At 33.9% G+C, this 20761-nt stretch overlaps 1 protein-coding gene across 3 annotated transcripts in view; it reads right to left on the bottom strand.

Annotated features, from left to right (window-relative positions):
• Window positions 1-277: 277 nt before the first annotated feature.
• The window catches only part of LOC138321714 (dual oxidase-like), a 50471-nt gene continuing 29987 nt past the window's right edge, over window positions 278-20761 (bottom strand). For 2 of the 3 annotated variants that reach the window (XM_069265619.1, XM_069265620.1), the window contains 29 exons: window positions 19707-19914; window positions 19194-19363; window positions 18882-18942; window positions 18581-18677; window positions 18177-18258; window positions 17775-17877; window positions 17254-17426; window positions 16605-16780; window positions 16071-16186; window positions 15265-15399; window positions 14208-14224; window positions 13774-13870; window positions 13406-13626; window positions 12872-13057; window positions 12544-12636; window positions 12172-12307; window positions 11450-11543; window positions 10839-11014; window positions 10542-10584; window positions 9654-9931; window positions 8985-9215; window positions 8592-8682; window positions 8240-8289; window positions 7656-7937; window positions 6684-6913; window positions 5992-6156; window positions 5391-5546; window positions 4935-5066; window positions 278-4516 (listed from right to left, as the gene is read on the bottom strand). In XM_069265619.1, coding sequence (XP_069121720.1) covers window positions 4394-4516; window positions 4935-5066; window positions 5391-5546; window positions 5992-6156; window positions 6684-6913; window positions 7656-7937; window positions 8240-8289; window positions 8592-8682; window positions 8985-9215; window positions 9654-9931; window positions 10542-10584; window positions 10839-11014; window positions 11450-11543; window positions 12172-12307; window positions 12544-12636; window positions 12872-13057; window positions 13406-13626; window positions 13774-13870; window positions 14208-14224; window positions 15265-15399; window positions 16071-16186; window positions 16605-16780; window positions 17254-17426; window positions 17775-17877; window positions 18177-18258; window positions 18581-18677; window positions 18882-18942; window positions 19194-19363; window positions 19707-19914 — 4122 coding nt within the window. In that variant the 3' untranslated portion in view covers window positions 278-4393. The remainder of the gene's footprint in view (window positions 4517-4934; window positions 5067-5390; window positions 5547-5991; window positions 6157-6683; window positions 6914-7655; window positions 7938-8239; window positions 8290-8591; window positions 8683-8984; window positions 9216-9653; window positions 9932-10541; window positions 10585-10838; window positions 11015-11449; window positions 11544-12171; window positions 12308-12543; window positions 12637-12871; window positions 13058-13405; window positions 13627-13773; window positions 13871-14207; window positions 14225-15264; window positions 15400-16070; window positions 16187-16604; window positions 16781-17253; window positions 17427-17774; window positions 17878-18176; window positions 18259-18580; window positions 18678-18881; window positions 18943-19193; window positions 19364-19706; window positions 19915-20761) is intronic. The other variant, XR_011208351.1, reaches the window with a different exon arrangement.

Raw genomic sequence — 20761 nt, 5'->3', positions numbered from 1 at the left:
CAACTCGATGACAGAAGTATGCCACCATAGATAGCAATTCCACAAAACAATATTTAGCAAGCAGTAACTTTAATACATACACTACATCACGTATATGTGAAAATTCGTTTTAATTCTGTATTTTATCTAATAAACACTAAAAGAATCATTAAAACAAGGGTAAAACGAAAACAAAAAACGAAAAAAGGCAAACAAAACCAAACAAACAAAACAAAACAAAAAACAAAAAACAAGCAAACAAACAAACAAAATTAAATTAATGAATAAATAAACCCACTTTGTCATTTTGCTTTCAATTTATTTTCCATTAATCTATCAGACATCTATATTTCCGTAGGTTACAGAATAACGTTAACAGGACAATAGGTAGTAATAACAATAACAACAATGACACTAGAAAACAAAGCAAATATTACAGCACTACATCAGTCATCCTCGATATTCCAGGGGTTCCGATCACTTACGATCTCTACACCCCTGGACTATCTCATAGAAAAACTAGAGGCAACAGAATAGAACAGGTAATTAAGTCATTTGATGTACATCAAAAGAGCCGTATAACGGTATACTGTGGTTGACTATATGTGACTTTGATGTTAGATGTCGCTCTCTCTGTAGTCTTCAAAAGAAATCTTTGCAGGCCTGTGATTGGTCAAATGTTTTCTGCTGAACTGCCTTCAATTTCATTATGAGATAGTCCAGGGGTGTAGAGATCGTAAGCGATCGGAACTTCTGGAGTATCGAGGATGTACATCAGTAAACTTTACTATCACCTAAATAACGTCACTGACCAAGTGAAAACCAAGGGAAGTAACTCTGATAGATCTGTGGACATGTCTAGTACAAATGCTAGAAATATCTAGGTTCATGATCACTAATTATGTGCATTCAGCATCACAAATAATTGCCTCACATTCAATCACTTAATGAAAATTGACATCATTGGAAGCTATTCAAATAAGTGCATAGCTTCGTAAATGTGTTCTCTATGTAACACATTCAGCTCATGATAATATAACGTAAGGACGAGATGTAAATTCGGCCTTCAATACCAAACACGTTCGTAAATACTTGATTACTGAAAAACAAATGTGCAAAATCATAGCATGTTCAAAACATGAGAGACAAGAATATAAAATCCCAAACATAATTTTTCGGAAGACTGATAATAAGATTTAAAAAATTCGAATCATATTTGCATTAAAAAGGTGTCGGTTTTCGAAAAAAGTATTTTTTTAATAATAAAAAAGGAATCAAACATATGTATCACGATTTGTTCTGCTTAATTTATAATGTCTGAAAAGAGTTGAATGATCCCAAACTTTAAATGATGTGTTATTACAACCAAAGACCTCCTAACTTCCATTTTTTATAAAAATTATATCGGCAGCATCCCGGCTTTGATGTTTACAGGCCACATGACTGCGTACTCTCATGTCAAAAGTTGAAGTTATATTTTGCTTTTAAGTAAGAGTGGAGTACCTTACATGTGCTTTAGTATCAATGCCCTTCGCCAGACTCGCTCATAAGATGAAGCCTAGCGGACAGAAGAAAATTACGAAAGGCAAACCAGTCTATGAGTGTTATTTATGTCATATGATGACCTATTTTGGTGACAAAGAAAAACAAGGCACATCTATGATTAATACAAGTGTATGCATTATACATTGTTTCAAAACGATATCAGTACAGTACATCAATTATTACATAAATTAAAATACCTTGGTATAAACATGTTAATTTTATTCGTATACCTATAGATATAACAAACTCTCCAAACTGTCAAACTGCAGAGGTTAATTATATAATGTGGATTGATCTTATATATAAAGTATTGTAGAAGAAAAGGGAACAGGGAACACATTCCTGTCGAGTGTCCCGATCAGGAATCGAACCCGGGTCTCCGGTGTGGAAATCTACGGCTCTACCGACTGAGCCAAAGAAGCATGCTCCTTCATCTGAGTGACAGAGACCTTATTTAACACTATGTACAAACCACACCGACCCGCTCCTTTTACATTATATTTAACGAACGAAAATTCCTATTTTCGCTAATTAGACAAGGTCATTTGTCGCAGCACACTTCTCTTAAACTATATATGATATAGTACTGTGCTCAAACATCTAGTCCTTGGTCTAATTAGAATATGTCACACGCAGCATAGAAAGACATGGTAGTTCTTGGTTATGGTTCTGATTAATTAACTTTCTACCCCTAACTAAAATAATGATTAACTTTAAATACGTCAGTCGTTTTAACGGAGTTTTCCGCTCTTGTGAATACGTCGTTCCACACAAAATTAATTTACATTATTCATAAAAGCTAAAAGACGTTATCATCAATATTATACACACCCACAAGTAAATATAATCTAGACAAAAACGTAAATGTAGTACATGTAATAATAAACATTATTGGTTCGAGTAAAATTGATTAAGATAATAAAAAATACAAACTATATATACCTACAGTTATCGCACCATGAAATAGAAGATTAACATTAAGATTTCATCCCAAAAGTATCACTTAGGGAATAATTTCCCGGAGGAAAAGATATTCATTACGCTTGATTATACATGTATATGGAGGTTTCCTATGTATTTGAAGAATTTATTACCAAAAGAATAACAAAATTTCTGTTGAGTGTCACAAATGACACTACATAACGTGTCTAAAGTACATAGAAATAAATTTTAAAAAAATCGTTTACAAATAATTGTTTCAAGGTTAAGACTTTAATATCAAACAAAATATATGTATACACAATAACAATAATGGGAGAGACTTTAATCACATAAACATGCCTCAGTGCCCTAGAGTACAACTCTTTTCAAAAGTTTCTTTTCACAAGGTTAAGCGTAAAATCTTGTAATAAAGGAAAATTCACCAAACAATCATTTTTTATATGATTTGGTGGAGGACATTCCATTCGCGAGTATAGAAGCAATTTTTTAAACTTTATTCCTCGGACCCAGTTGTAAATCGCAATATCGTACAAGTAAACGGAATATTGGCTATCTATAGCTACTTAACGTAGGATAATCAATTCTTTATGGTGGGTGTTGGTTGAAACGTCACCAGATTGTGTGAGGAACGTCATTAACATGGCGTCATTATCAAAAACTTTCTGTCAAGAGCTAGAACAAATAAAAGATCCCAAATATTGGCTTTGAGTCTTAACTTATTTTACGTTTTATAAACGCTCTTGAACACACCGATCCGATTCATCATTTGTTTCAAGGAAAACAAATCAGAGTTGTAATAAAATTACTTCTGATAAAACAACTATTGCTTGCCAAAATTAATAAATAAAATCTTCTCATATATTATAGCGAAAAGCCGCCAAGAGATAGGAAAAGTAACACTCATCACACAACACACTCACTAGAAAATGCCATTTATATAATCGAATACCAGATACACCCTTCCCTTGTAATTTCCCAAATATTTGATCAACCATTCTATACATACAAGTTATAATATATTAATATAATGAGGTTTTAGAATATCCAAGTTTTATGACGAATCCATCTGAATTAATAAAGGTATTCAACCACCATTGTTCCAGTTTCCCTTTGAACTAGTTTAATTATTTCACAATTGTGAATTATAAAACATTAAATAGCACATTTATTCAACAACGTAATTTAACCACGTGTAATCCACACTTTTTTATTTCATGAGTAATGAACAGACTGTTGGAGCAGTCATCATTTCATTTCAGTTTTCGTTTTCAGCTTCTTCTGAACACGTTATGGTATAACATTCGTTTATATCAGTATGAGCAGGTAAAAATATTTTCAACAATTTATCATATCATGAGAAATGTTAGATCTTTCAAGGGATTCTAATTTCAACAGTAAAGTTAAAGGCCCACTACCTTTCCGAAAACACAAGATCGATAATTTTGTCAAGTCGCAAAAGTTACTAACTTACCGTTAATACTACATTTATCATCACCTTCTGAACCATTTGATTGAAATAAATAAAACGTTTATTTTCATACCGCGGGTCGACCTATGTTTCCCGCCGTCGTTCTAAATACCGCGCGGTAGTTGACTATCACTGCGCTAGACGGCAAAACTCCACTGTTTTCATAAATTACGTAGGAAATCTTGCATATGTTTGGTGTCGTAACCTTATCTTAGGCAATCGGCATGTATTTTCTGATGCTATTAATATTTTTTTAAAGAAACCTTTATATTTTTCTTCGGAAAGGTTGTGGACCTTTAAATACACAACTCCATCTGCTTAATGAATGAGACACAAGAAACAATTCAGAAAATGTTTGGATTTTGGATTTGTGAATAAATGACTAATTTTTGAAAAAAAATGTCCCTTTTAAATATACTAGTATAAACAATATTACGTTCGTTCTTCGATTGTTTATTTTTAAAAGTTCTCAAAGTGATGTTCAAATTGTGCTTTTGTTCCATTGCTGGCCTCAATACATCCTTGCTCCACACTCTTGGTCACCCCCGGGGGTCCACAGCTGAACACACCAACCTTTCGAACCTGCATAAACATAAACAATTATTATCTAATATCTTTAATGGACAGATGTTCTATGTGACAGCAGTTGTTCAGTTAATTTCGAAGATCATGAAAGCATACGAGATTATGCTCTTTGTCTAATAACATTAACATTAATGTATTTTATTCAGTGGTACATCTTTGTATCATTTTTGCGGGTATGCAAATTTGTGACCGATACAGATACACTATTATGCAACAGCAGACAATTCAGAGATATTCTTTGTACACGTATTTATATTAACATTTGAAACATTATAACGTATTCAATGATTGATCAAGTTTAATGCAATCATGACTTATCAGAATCATGATAAAGCTACCGTGAAAACTATACTAATTAAAGTTATGCAGTTACACCAAATTCTGACATATAAAATGCAAAAAAATATTTACTAACCATCGGATGGGCTTTCTGTACTGCCTCAAACATCTCATTCATCTTGGGACGTCCGAAATGGGTGTTGGCCTTTAGGCCAGTGAAGACACTACAGCCACCAGATAACTTCTGGAAATGTTCTTCACAAATATACTGTAAAAATAATCATTTAATTTGAATGTAATTATAATCAATCGAAAGATGATTTTTTTAGTAACACACGATTATCATACAAAAGATAAATAAAGACACTCGAGTATGCACTTTTAAGAAAATAGATTTGACCATACACTAGTAACCTAAATATAAATACCCATGTCATTGGCCAAACTATTGATAATGCAATGTGATTTAACAAAGAATTTTCATTGCGTATATGGAACCAAATGCAAAACATGGAATGGAGAATGAGACTCATATTGAGGTCTGTAAGAAATAAGTCGAAAGTCTGATAAGTTATGTTCAGACGACTCTCACCAACATGGACGTGCGGAGATCAAAGTTTTGGAAGAACTTGGTGATGAATATATCTATAGAGACGATGCCTTTCTTGTCGATAGCCTCCACCTCCCGTATGATGTCGAGAAGCCACTCATAATGTCGCTGGCTGGCAGTAATCCAGACGAAGTACAGCTGTGATAGAGATGGTAAACATTAAAATCTAATAAAGCACCGATGTTTTCGTTGTTAAAGCTGACAATGTAGGTTTAATCTTTTATAAGCCATTTATAAATAGAGCACTATTTCTTTCCTTGTTGATAACAGTATTGACAGATTTTCAGAAAGGTAGCCACGCTCCGCGCTCTTACATATATACGTGTACGCATTCAATGTAGGAGCAAATATCGGAGCATACACCATTCAAAATGCATAGGCACGTGTTCAATAGTACTCAGATGATTTGAGTGATTATTGCACTTCTGCTGCTAACACAAACTTGCTTTATTAATAAAAAAAACCGCATCAATATAGTGAAAATGAATTTTGTTTGTCAATAATGAATTGGCGCTGTTTATATTAAATTTGTAAAGTTGATAACAGTTTTGTGCTATGGACACTTATGTAACATGTAACTTACTTTCTGACATTTCATTCTGTAAGTATTTCTCATCAATGCCATGTGAACGAAGTCTTTGAGGATGGAAGCATACGGCGGTACGCCTATCCCCGCCCCCACGAGAACAGACACGTCATACTGGTACCAGTCTTGTTGGCCAGCACCGTACGGCCCGTCAAGGAACAGCTGTGAAGCAAAGACAAAAGTATACTTTGATTTATTGAATTAAATCTCATGTTATGAACCATATCTGATAAATAAAACCTGAATTTTGAAACTATTAAAATTTAATCAATATAAAGTGTTATCTGTTCATGCGTTGGTAATTGCATTAGTAAATTCTGTAGTAGCTAGATGCTACATGTACCACAAAATAAATTATATATCGATGTGATTCTCAATATCAAAAGTTGAAGTAGAAGTCGCATTAGCTAGAAAGATGCAGACATTCAACGTCGCAGCCATAACAGAACAGGCCTAGATATCGCGAAACAAATGTGCAGACTTAACGTATTTCAGATTATCAGAAAATTAAAGTGCAATGCGTGTGAAACTATTACAATGCTTTTTAATTACTTAAAAATCATGCAACATATTAAGAGATGAGTACGCGGTCAAATACCAAATTTAATACTGTAGATGTTTTAGAAACGAATTAGATTCACATTGTGAAGTAGAAAACACATAATTGAATAAGATGGTACATGCTCTACCTTTGGATATGGCCCGTCTTTGAGATTCTCCGGGTCGAATGTCTGCCGTAGATTCCATGTCCAGGGCCCCAATGCTCTGATATGGAGAGACAGGTTGTCCTCGTGAGGAGCGGACGTCAGTGTAAAGGGGTGGTATTCGTTCCTACCCTGTGACAAACAGGCTATCTTCACCCACTGACCTGATTTATACTCAAACTTAGAGGGTCGTTTGAATTCCAGGTATGTTATGTCTGTGGGAAAAAGCTTTTTTATTACGTGTTTATACAGCATGTCTATCACATGGATACGGTGGCTGATTTGTGCCATTTTGTCTTTTCGTCTTTTCTTCCATTCGCCCCAAAAAGACGAGAATTAAGAAACCTTACAGGCCAAAAGAAGAAAAGATGAATTTTAAATTGTTTAATTTAAAATTTTGAATTGTTTAATTTAAAATTCATCTTTTCCTCTTTTCGTCTTTTCGCCTTTAAGGTTTCTTAATTCTCGTCTTTAATATCTTCATTGTCGTCTTTTCGTCTTAAAAGCGAAAAGACGAAAATACGACAATGAAGATATTTCAGTTTCGTCTTTCCGAGGCGAAAAGACGAAATGGCATAAATGAGCCACCGCACAAGGAAGATATTGATTATAAAATAGCATGTCCACGTTTTTTGCATCTTTCGAAATTGTTAATGACAGTCGTAGTTTTAACTTGACAATCCAAGATGTTAACGCTTCTTAATAGTTCTTCATCATTTTAATATGATTATTGGAAGAAATCGCAAGGTTTTCAAGTACTTTTAATTACAATTTGAATCCCATTACGATTTATAGATCTTAGAATACATAGGGATATTAATTGTGTATATTTGGAAGCAATACGTTTTTGTGTTTATGTTACTACAAACCGTTGTATATTTTGCCGGAAGAGTTTAGAATTGGGACCACGTGCTCCGGAAGATAAAGTTTGTGTTATAGAAATAATGTGAGACTAACCTGAATCCAGTTTCTCAGCGTTCATCACAGTAATTTCCGTCTTTTTCCGGCTTAAACTGACGATCTTGTCAATCGTAAACAAGATGGCGGGAATGATAAAGTAGACAAAGAAGAAAGGTTTCTGGACAATGAGAGATGCTCCGTGAAGGATAGTTAGGATGTAGAGAAGGGCGATTAATTTGTGTGTCAACCAAAAGCCATTGAAGATCAATTTCCTGGCTGTCTGTGTCGCAAAGACGTAGATGATACAGATAATGACTACTAGTAGTACTCCGGTAAACCCTGCAAGAAAAAGTAAGTTAGTTTAACCTCCTATTAACAGCCAGGATCATTAAGAATGTGCCAGATTTAGATGATGGATGAAAGACGGGGTACCCGATCAAAAACAACCGAGCGGAAGGCTGTATCTGGAAAATGTCCCACACGGGATTCAAACTCGCGACCAAAAGGTGGAGCTCGTGGTAACATGTTTGGACATTTTAACTACTCTTGTTTTTAAAAGCAAATTGTATTGGAATATCTTTTTCTTCAACTAAGAACTTAGCAATCAAAAGTGGATTGCGTATTATTGTAAAATTACTCACCTGTCATGTTTCCAAACAGCCAGAAAACAAATCCAAGTTCTGAATCGGCCCTGTAATGTGGAAAACAAAAATATTTCAATTATGATTTGCTTTAAACGTAAATTCTTTCAATATGTTGAAGTCGTGAATATCAAATTCAATCCAACTGTAATTTCTTTTGTAAGTATCCGAATTCTATGTTTTAAACTTAAAAGTACTGTATATATAGATTCCTCAGTATTTGCAACAGTTTGCGATAAAACGGGTTGGAAAGTCATTTTGCCAATGTTCCTTTCCAATTTCACATTTGTGACTATCGCCCCTTTATTATATAATACGAAATATGTTACCATACATTATTATCTCCCTTTACCTGAGGACAATAGAATCAAAGATGCACAGATGTCCGGTCGGTTGTGTTGCCAAATGGTAGAAATTAAAACTATATCCAAGGACATGAAGGCCTAGAAAATCAAACATTGTTACATTGTACTTGTAATACTACGCTATGGACTTTTATATAATTAATGAAAATAATTATATAATTATTGAAATTCTATATAATGCAGGTTCAAAATTAAGACACCAATTAATGATTGTTCCGAGTAATTCATTAAAACATTACAGTAATAATGATAAACACAGAATAAGAAATAAGAAAAAGTCTAAAGTGTAAAAAAAACTATAGAATAGTGATAATATTATTATTAATTATCAATTGATGGCCAAAAAGCATTATAACATTGAAAACTTTGTAAGGACCTACCAGTAAAGAAAAGTGCTGTCCACGCAACAACTTTATGGAACGCCACATGCGAGTCGAATGGAACATACAAATTAAGGAAAGTACCACGTAACCACGTGATCATGTTCCTACACATTGTCAATAGCAACAAGGAAAAGGTGAAGGACATTCCGGCCGCTGCACCTCTAGTAACACTGATTCCATAGCTCATCAAGGCTCGGAGACCGCTGTGTTCACGTTCAACAGTGTAGTCTGCGAAACAAAAGTGGTCAACATATCATAATATTATAATCACATGTACTGGTAACACACAAAGTGTTGTATATTTTTTTAATTATTTTGATAATTGCAACGTTGAATACTTAAAATAAAAAGCCTGTTTAGAATAATGCCAGTTTCTTGCTTCCCATTTCGTAAACTCGTCATTAGATATTCCATTATACCTACCTTAAAGCAAGTTAAAAAGTTGCAAACAAAATGTCATGATGAGATAAAACAAAATCAGGGCGGCAGATAATGTGTAGTTAGGCAAGATCGAATATGAAATTTTCTTAAGTATTTGAGTATATTTGATAAAAATGTTCTAATTGTGTCAAAAAACTACAATACTAAAACTTTATGATACAAATTGGAGTAAAACCAGAAAACATTTCATGTAAAATATAAAGTTTAAACTCAGTTATGACTTACAATAAAATCTTTCAGCAAATAATCCCCAGCAAATTCCATAAAATAGTACCAGGAAGAAGATGTTTTGCCTGTTGTTTTCTATGAAATGTTTTAAGTTCTTGACCTTTGCCTTGATAGGATGATACTTCTCTCTAGTGGCCTCAAAGCGCGTGCGGAGGTCTGTCGGAATATTTGTCATCAAGGAATTTGAGCTGGCTGATTTCATCAAGGTTTCCTCGACACTGGTGCTACTCTTCCGGCGGCTATCTACAGCGATGGAGGATTTCCTTCGTGTGTCACTACGAACAGGTACAATTTTCATTTTAAGGTAAGTTGAAGTCGTCGTAATAATGGTTACACTTCAAATCAACCGATAATTCGAAGTGAGTTTCTTTAGTCTTAAGTGAAAGTCCCGAGATAATAATAAGGTCGTTAGAGTACGATTAGTCCCAACTTTCGGTGTTTGTGACGTCATACATTTTCACAAGATATGACGTCACAATCACCAGAAGGCGAGCCTTATAATACTCAAAGAAAGTCATTGTACTATCGCGAGTCCCTCGTCTAAAGCAAGGTCCTCGCGTTATTTGAATTCGAGTTAACGGGGATCGCCATAGAATGTTCATACATCATGTTAAGTATTTTCGTTTTTAACTTCACCTCATTAATTACTTATAGTACTGAAGTTTATAATACTTATTAATTAGTTTTAATGCGGGTATTGCAGTGCTATCACTAACGCAATTAATATGTAGGACTAATATTGATTTCTTCTATGAATATACTATCATAAAATGAATATTGAAATAAACTTTTAGATACAATTTTCCATGATGTGTATGCACATTATCTTTTAAATGTAATTTACCATGCTGTGTATGCACAAATAATCATACAAATTAAACAAACCTTTTACGGATATCCTGCGGGGTCGGGTAACAGTTTTTTCTTCCTTTATCGAACAAATAAAAAGATGGTAGGTTATAAGCCGACATACGTCAAATGTGCTAATAAAAAAAACATCTATGTTTTTAGAGTCAAGAGAAGAAACAAAACACAAAAAGTAATTGATATTTATCTTTTTTGATTCCATATAAAGATATTTAGGTGTTATTGATTGTTTTACTTAGTTTCGTAGTAAGATAAATTATGTTATATTTCTGGACGATGAAAACCGACGTAACTAGTACCGCCACACAGACAAACCTTTCCATTCCAACCCGCCGCTCCAGATCTTATCCATCTGAGGGGAAAGGATTTGGCAGAAATCGTCGAAGTTTATTCTCGATTGTTCCTGTAAGCCGTTCTGACTACACATAGACTCTACCAAGCTGATCACCTCCTCTTTTCCTAGATTACTGTTGGCCATCTCCAACAAAGAGCTAAGGATGGAAACAGAAACATTTTCAGAAAGTGATTTTGTTAACATACGGTTACAATGCAAGCTTTAAAAAATCTTAAACAAACGTTTGTCGACATAATTATCGAACAATATTCGATTTGGTAAAGGCAATAGTTTAATGATGAGAAAATAAGAATAATACATTGATGATCATTTAGTCAAATTTTTAATTGTGATTTCCACATAAAAACAAGATTTAATAACGAATTAAAATGTTGTGATGTGTCTATGAAAAATCACGATTATTATATATTAGCTTATACATGTATCTTATCGATTGAAATTGTGCGAACATATCAAAGTTCCACGAAATCGCAAAATATCACTTCCGCTAATGTACAGATGTACAGACTTAACGTTATTTCCCAGTCAAATTAAGATATGATGTGTACTCAGATAACGATACAACACATACCTAAACATTTTGATGAGTTCAGCCTTGTCCAGAGAGCCTGAGGAGTCGGTATCAAACATGCGAAACACCAACTGTAACTTGTCCTGGCAAGAACCTACAAATATTTCACCAGCATAATGTAATACAATTATTATTCAATTACTTAAAGTGAATAGTCGGGCAAAGAAAACCAGTCTAAATGCGTACATTGGCCTTCCAAAAGTTCTCACATATTAATACGACGGCCAAGTTCTGCTTACGTTTCCCAGTTCTGACCATTAAAGTAAAGGAAAGTTGAAAGCATTGAAAGCGAGGCTGCGTGGAAATATAACCACGGACATAGTCAGCCGGGAGGACATTTTAGGATTCCTATACTTTAAATTAATTTCTTCGTACGCAGACAGATTTTGGCGAGAGATTTTATTTTTCTATTTCATAAGAAATTATACTGGATACATTCACACCATTTTTACCGACTTTAGCCATCCTTGCCCGACTGTTCACTTTAAAATTCTTTACAGAATATTCAGAATATTTATAAATTGGACATTTAATAAGTACAATGTATTTGTATATGCAATAAACACTTTCAGTGAAAAGAAACTGGTTATAAAGCCGCAAACAAGAAGAAACTACCTAGAATATTTATTTTCAAACTGTCCACCTATCCAATAATTATGTACTATATAAACGTTTTACTTTAAAAAAAAATATGCTGCGCACTTTGTGCGTTTCTATCGTACCTTTGGAGAAGAGAACTACTGCGGTGAGGAAGTTTCTGTAAGAAATGTATCCGCTTCTGTCGGAGTCCAAGAGGCTAAACATGTTCTCAACAAAGTCAGAACGAGGTTTGATACCAAGCGCATGTGCAAACTCCTCCTGATAAATTAAAAAAGCAAAACATATAAAGATCTCTTTATTTCAAATGCATAACGTAATTAATCACAATTGCAAAAATTAAGCTTACCCGATATGTAATCAAATGTAAATAGACTTTATCATGAAACACATGTAAAAGTACATGAGTGATGTGATATTTTACGATAACAAATTCAATGACTTGTGGTATCATTCTTATAATTATTTCTGTCCTTAAAAATCAGCAACATCCATACCTTTGACAATTCAATTCCCAATATTTCTGCTGTAGTTTGGGTAGATTCGCTTTGGTTTTCTTCTAGATCGGGATCATAGTCCATCTGGAAAGCCTGTAAAGGTAAGATAAAATACAAATGACCTTGTTTACGTATGGAATAAGGAAATATGAAATGTTTCTTTTACTCGCCGCATAAGACAAAGTCTGCCTCTCTTTGTGAAAAAAAGAAAAAAGAAAAAAATATTGTCTGAAACTAGTTCATTGAAGTTTGAGGTACGACCGTTCAGAAACCAGCGAAAACTGCCATTACTATTTCAAAACAATGATTTAATGGTTAACGGTGTTACCTCAGAGAAAACTGTTTTGAAGAATTTTTCCAGCACTGCGTTCCTCTTGATCTGTGTGAATGTGTTACTATAAATGTGTTTTATTTTCACTTCATGTATTATAGCTTGTCGGCCGTCCTTCTCCAGTAATGCACACAAGGCGTTCTCAAATAGGCTACGCTGTGCGAACGTTTGGAACTGTAAACACTGGAACGGTAATATGACCAGTTTTATGGTTATATATCAAGATATAAAAAGAGAAATAAACCAACAAGAACAAGTGTTTGACATCCATGTACAAGGATTTTCGTCAAAAATGTGTTAATAAGAAAAAATTCAAAATGTCATTTGCACAATGTGATTGATTTATTCAAGAATTCATGTTTTTCAAGTAATTAGTAAGTTAATTTAAATAATATCTTAATCTCACATATGTATACCAATATTTCTCATTTAATGCTAGGTTTGGAAAGCAAGATTTTAGCTTACATCTTAAATTAAATCAAATAAACTGCTTCGTCTAATACTTGATACTTAGACTTTTTTCGATCTTACCATATCATATTCTTTTGGAACTTTGATCATCAGAGTAGTCCGCCCTTTGTTCGTGCTGTTGTAGATTTCCACGTCAGATGAGTGACCTAGCCCTAGAGTCCGTAGTCTCGTGCCACGACTATTTGTCAGTTCCACTGTGCATTTCGGTCTCAACTTAACAAAAACTGGTCGTGTCGAAAGCTTCTCCCCAAGCCATTCAAATGCCATAAACGATTGCATTTCTGCAAAGGTACAAAATATTGTTTGGTGGTTTACCTTGTGTTGCAAATTGTAAACATACTAATCATCGAATTTTAGCGTAAAATGAACAATGAATTTGTGCATTTTCAATAATTGCTACGTACAGAAAATGCATTGGTGGAGCCTACCTTTTGTGTTGAATTCGGCGTCCCTCGATTGTCGACTGACTTGTTGATGCCTAACATGCTTGTTGTGTCTCCAAGTACGACATTTAGCCGCTATATACAAAGGAAAACAGTATTCATAACTATACATAGGCCGACAGTACACATACTACAAAGGAAAACAGTATTCATAACTATACATAGGCCGACAGTACACATACTACAAAGGAAAACAGTATTCATAACTATACATAGGCCGACAGTACACATACTACAAAGGAAAACAGTATTCATAACTATACATAGGCCGACAGTACACATACTACAAAGGAAAACAGTATTCATAACTATACATAGGCCGACAGTACACATACTACAAAGGAAAACAGTATTCATAACTATACATAGGCCGACAGTACACATACTACAAAGGAAAACAGTATTCATAACTATACATAGGCCGACAGTACACATACTACATAAAAAACAGTATTCATAACTATACATAGGCCGACAGTACACACTACAAAGGAAAAGTACTACAAAAACAGTATCATAACTATACATAGGCCGACACACACATACTACAAAGGAAAACAGTACACACTCATATACTACAAAGAAAACAGTATTCATAACTATACATAGGCCGACAGTCATATACTACAAAGAAAACAGATTCATAACTATACATAGGCCGACAGTACACATACTACAAAGAAACAGTATTCATAACTATACATGGCCGACATACACATACACAAAGGAAAACAGTATTCATAACTATACATAGGCCGACAGTACACATACTACAAAGGAAAACAGTATTCATAACTATACATAGGCCGACAGTACACAAACTACAAAGGAAAACAGTATTCATAACTATACATAGGCCGACAGTACACATACTACAAAGGAAAACAGTATTCATAACTATACATAGGCCGACAGTACACATACTACAAAGGAAAACAGTATTCATAACTATACATAGGCCGACAGTACACATACTACAAAGGAAAACAGTATTCATAACTATACATAGGCCGACAGTACACATACTACAAAGAATAACAGTATTCATAACTATACATAGGCCGACAGTACATATACTACAAAGAAAAACAGAATTCATAACTATACATAGGCCGACAGTACACATACTACAAAGGAAACAGTATTCATAACTATACATTGGCCTTACAGTACACACAGGTGATCTATGAAACTATAACCTGGTACTGTAGATAAACGCATTTTCATGGGAGATTAACTATAGTGTATTTCGTGGGTTTTATTATGACAATCAATCGCCGCTGAAATCCGGTACAGACGAACCCAATAACAGCAAGGTGCGAGATGTCGCCGCTTAAATTGGTTTTCTGTAATTTGCAGATAAAAGAAACTATTTGAGGTTTATTTATCATATTTTTTCAAATGTTCGATGGTATCAAATGTTTTATTATTTATTTATTTTTATATTTTGATGATATGTATATTGCTAACACTTACGAAGCGGAACTAATCCAAAACATGACCAGATGATGATAAAGCTGACCTCACTACCGGCGAAGTAGTCATAGCCCTTGTGTCCGGTACAGTTATCTACCATACTGATATCGACGTAGACCGCGTCACAGGGGCCAGCTGGAGTTAAAACAAAGGCACAAACGTTTTGACTAAGGATGCATGCCTCTGATATGTCAAACGTATAGATTTATAATTTATAAAATCTCTTACCTTCGTAAAAAAGAGAGAAAATGATGCGAAACTGTACACGTTTTTTAAGTATCAAATATACTTGTTTTATATGATATATGATTTAACGAGAAAGCTACCATTTCAACCATATGTAATATTTTCTGAAATGTTGCCTTTTATGTTCTAGAAAAGTAATTGTTTTTTGTTTACATATAGATGTAGCAGTTAATCGTTTTTTTATATTTAATTTATTTTTTACATGATTTTAATATGACAACTGGCTACAAATATACAATTCTTATAATAAAATTCCGAACGAAACTTCAGCAAGACTGAAACAAATACATAAGCCCCAAACAATGATATCTCACTAGAAAAAAACACGATTTAAAAAAAAAATATTTGTAATTAAACTAACCACATTTAAGACGAGAGAAATTACTCGTCTGCTTTTCCTTGGCTAATAGTCAATAAATCATTATAAAAAAGCACAAAGTGATATTTCGTTGGAAAGCATAGTATTTTGAAATTAATAGCATACTACACGATCCGAAATGAAACAGAAAATCAAAAAGACAATTGGAAATACAAGTGCGGTTATGTGTATCTTAACATACCAGTTACATCGAAGACGTCTTTTTGAAGATAATTCTCGTTGATTCCCAATGACTTCACAATGACGTCATGAAGACTAATTTGTTTTATTTCCGCTATTTCTTCAGGTGTAAACAATCTACAAACGAATAATTTAACAATGGTTTAATCAATGGTATAAGATTTGAAATAAATAAATACAAAATTGTATGAGCAATATGGCTACTTCTCCCAACTTCATTTTGCGGACATTACCGTGCCTAAAATTCAGTATACAAATGTACATATTTATATAGTTCTTGAACTACTGCGTCAATGCTATTTCGTCTCAATATTATTCCAGAATCATGAAACAGTCTACAGCCCTTTAACCGATGAAAATTGACTAAGTAAAAACTTAAGACCGTTTTTCACTTAAGACTATTTCATGATCTTAGGGCCCTAGTCTAGATTTAATTATCAAGTTTCGTTTTTGTTAACCATTGCTTATCATTGATGCTCAATGTTTTATAGGATAACACTGATAATTGTGAACGAAACTGTTGATTATTTATTACCTTGATTGGTTATTTTCGAACCAAAATCGATCACCGTCTCTTACACGGGTGAACTGATCGACTAGTATAGCCGAAAACAGTTCACCAGGTCCCTCTGATGTTGTCTCCAGCATGCCGCCAACGAATGGATCTATAATGTTTATATCGCCATATATCCTACTCAATGTCTCGAACACCTGTGATATAAAAGTTTTTATTATCCTTTTATTAAATAACCAGTCTGCAATCAAATAGCTTTGTCCAGGTAAAATTTTTGCACGTGTCATTGGAGCGCTTTTTTATTGGCGGGAAATTCAAAAGTTTGGAAATATAAAAACTAATTTCATAAAGTCTTATACGAAATGACTACTCATTTAAGATCCTATTTGTATGTCATTAATATACTCCTCATCAACAACAACGCACCATGATAAAGTCATAATTGAATTGCATATAGATGAATGCATCAAAGAATGGAATAACTTAAAACTAAATATATGTACTATTTATACTATTTCATGCGTTGATTTAATACAGGAACCAAAACTTTGTAATGCAAATCTGAAAAAGACACAATGGTAATTAAAAAAAAACGTTGATGACCTAAGCAATCCATTTGTAATGTTTTGCAATTAATGAGATATTCAAAGTTAGGATTCCATACAGATACCTCTGGATTGGTCCTATTCAGTGCAGGGTTGATATCACCCCATTCTGCGATTTGTCTCAGTCCCATTTCTTTACGGACGGTATTATAGTCCGGTAAGCCGTAGTCACGTCCTCTCATTATCGTCTGCGCTACGTGATCTTGGCGGGAATAATGCAAGGGGCCGAACCATTTACCTACCATAAAGATAAGCAATAGTTGCTGGTTGGGTTTTATGATGAATGACACACAATTTAGTTTGATATTGATAATGTCAATATTTTATATTCTAAATAGCTGTTGTACGAATTAGAACTCATCGTGTGTAATGAAAAAGTGATATAATTTTAGTTGAATAAACGGCGCGAATAACCAATTCCAAATGATGTGAAAATTTCGATAGATTCCTATATTTAATAAATTTTTAATACTGCACTTCTATTTTAAAACATATAAAAAGACATAATTTTGCTAGTTTAAAATAATTCACATGAACATTGAAAATTTATATACATTAATGTAGTACATGTACACGCTATTCGTACTTTGTATATCCTCCACGATTTGAATGTCTTCCCGCTCACTTAGTTGAGTTGCAAGACCAAGCAGCGTCTCCTCTATACCATCCTCTCGTTCAGTAAGAATGTCCTGTAAATTAAATGGCGAACTTTACTCATAAACAACCGCGCTTAGCACTGCTTAAATACCTGCTCATATACATAATATGCACCTTTATTCACAGAACAAAAATGATTGCACACAACACGAAATATATTAAAGATGCTCCACCGCTCACAGAACATAAACGATATTCCTTAAATTGTCAAAAATTATTTCTTTAAAACTGTTTACTAATGACTTGTATTACATTTAGGATATTACACATTCACCTTCTTTTTAAAGCCCATCTTAATTTACCTAGACACAAATACGTCATTCGAACAGACCTGTGATCCAAAGTAGGTGTTACACAGACGAAGGGGCCTTGGACCCAAACCAGTGTCATTCTTTTGGCAGCCATCGATTTCTCTGCAACACAAAAGGGTTTTGCTTTCTATTTTGTTATTTCAGTTAATGACATTTGACAGTAAAGCTCTTCAAATCGTCACGTGATATTGTAATTTGCTACGGTTTGCGTTTTTGTTAAAAATAATGTTCCAGAATATGTTAAGTGTTCCAGGTTCTTGGTTATCAGAATATATCGTACGTTTTTCATTTAATTTTACGTTGATTGCTTTTAATGCAATACATGTAAATATATCGTGAATAACGCCCGTTTGATGAAATTGGATTTTTTTTAAAATATATGCCGTCGTTTGAAGATGTGAACAAGCTTGTTAACAAGATATACCTTTGGTAGATGCCGGCGGGAATTAATGTCATTATGTATCGTAAGGCGACTGCATCGAATACCGCTGTAATACCGGGCTCTGTTGACGCCTTGTAACCTAAAACACATATACATCGCAATCAAGTTAGAGGATGTGAAAAATTATATCTTGTGATTAAGAAAGCGAAAACTCAATATTGTCTCTCTACAATTTCTTTTTTTCTTTTGTTTTAAAGAAAACAATAACAAAAATCTAACTAATACATAAGACAACACAGTGTTAAAGCAATAATGTAATTTGTTATATATAATATATACATACCTTCATATGGTGGCAACTTTGTTTTCAAAAGCTTCGGTAACCATTCATAGATAATAATATTCTGAAAAAGTCAAATATTTAATAAAGTATCATCTGTAAGTCAGGATTGCATTTGGAAATATGAAGAAATATATACAATGAAGTTTGGTAGGAGAAGGCATCCGATGATATACAGCCCTGCTTCATTTTAAAACTAACTTTCTCTCAACATTAGAAATGAGTCAAACGTTAATGTAATTATAATTCAACTACGCACCCGTTTTGAAATGAAAATACATAGTATTTGATTTTAAAAACGAAAACCCACTATACCTGTAGACTGGCTATCACCCATTTTCTTGATTTTGCAAAAATATCGGCGGGTGCTGATTTTTTATCGTCCTCTCTGGTAAACTTATCTGCTAGGTGGTTATGCCATCTGTGGAACAAGACGCCAAGGGAGAGAACTGCAGGGTTTTGATGGACGTGTTTATCGCCCAACTCTGTAGAAGCAACGAGAATAGTTATTACTAATAATACATAATGTATAGTATTATAGGATATCACAACAATGGAAATCAATATTACTAATTATACATAATGTTTTATGTTATCAACATACACTGCATGTCAATATAGAGGTAGCCAAAATTAATCTTGTTTCCACTGTATGTTAAAGGATTTATATCTCATTTAATTAATGGTTTTTTTATACAAAGGGGGTCGCTAAGGAAAGTTTGCATGTATATTAATAAAATATGATTGACATTTTAGACAATGTATACTGATTTGAAACATCATTTATGTTTTTTTCATTAATTTAAACGAAACACTATATCGACTCACTCCATAATTTAAGTGGATTTTCTATCTTGTGATTTGAAACGGACGGATAAGCATCATATGGAACTCCGATATCATTCGTTTCCGGATATTTTTCCCATTTATCTCCTGATGCTAGGTACGCTGTTTTGTCTTTACGTAGGAACGCTGTTCTTACGGTGTTGGTGCCGTAAACAAACCCGGCGTCAATATAACTGGTGGCACCATTTATCTACAAGTATACAAATGTTATGGTTACATAAATATTCCGTCTTTGCATATTACAGAGTTGTCTCCCTTGCGGGTAGGTATCGATTGTTACGTCATTATTTTGTGAGCGCAATTCATGTCGTTTTCTCCAAAACGTATGACGTTACGCTCGCAAACACATGGCACGCTCAACAATCAATACCTACCCGTCAACGTGCACAATCAATAACCTACCCGCAAGTGCATAATAAACTCTGCAATATCTTGCCAACTCTGCAATAATACCAAATTAAAGTTTGCTTTCGTAGATCACCCCAAGCGCACGGCAGCCATTACGTACAGTACTGCCGAAACCTCGAATTTCGCCCTTTTTTAGAGTCACAAAATTACGTATTCTAGATAATTTGTTCGTCAGAAATTTTGGATTTTAGCTCATGACATACAAATGAGTCAGTTTATAGTTACTTTTTATCGTATTTTTAAACAAACTTTTAGTATTTTAGGATTTTCGAAGCCGTGCGCAATGTGTCCTGGTCGGCATTTACAGTATTACGATCTGTATTCATAAATCTAAATGTAGTCTATCTAACATGCATTCAAATTATTTTAAAGTAATATCACTTCAGTTTGAGACTTCACTAGCAGTCCATGGAATAAAAGCGACTGACATTAAAAAATAAACTCTACAGCATTAAAACTGAACGATTTCACCATTTTTAATTTTCGAGATCTCGGCAGCCATACGTTTACGTAAACATGTACATTGCGAAGATCTGCATATAAGTGTAACACAGTGGTTTATAGCATTCCTTTAAAGGAAGATATACGCGGAAAAGAACGAAATATATATTTTTTACAAGTACTTATTG

Source organism: Argopecten irradians, chromosome 4, assembly GCF_041381155.1.
Source record: "Argopecten irradians isolate NY chromosome 4, Ai_NY, whole genome shotgun sequence".
NCBI classification, from domain to species: Eukaryota; Metazoa; Mollusca; class Bivalvia; order Pectinida; family Pectinidae; genus Argopecten; species Argopecten irradians.
The sequence above is the reverse complement of the archived record's forward strand: the minus strand, read 5'-3'. Positions and strand labels throughout refer to the sequence as shown.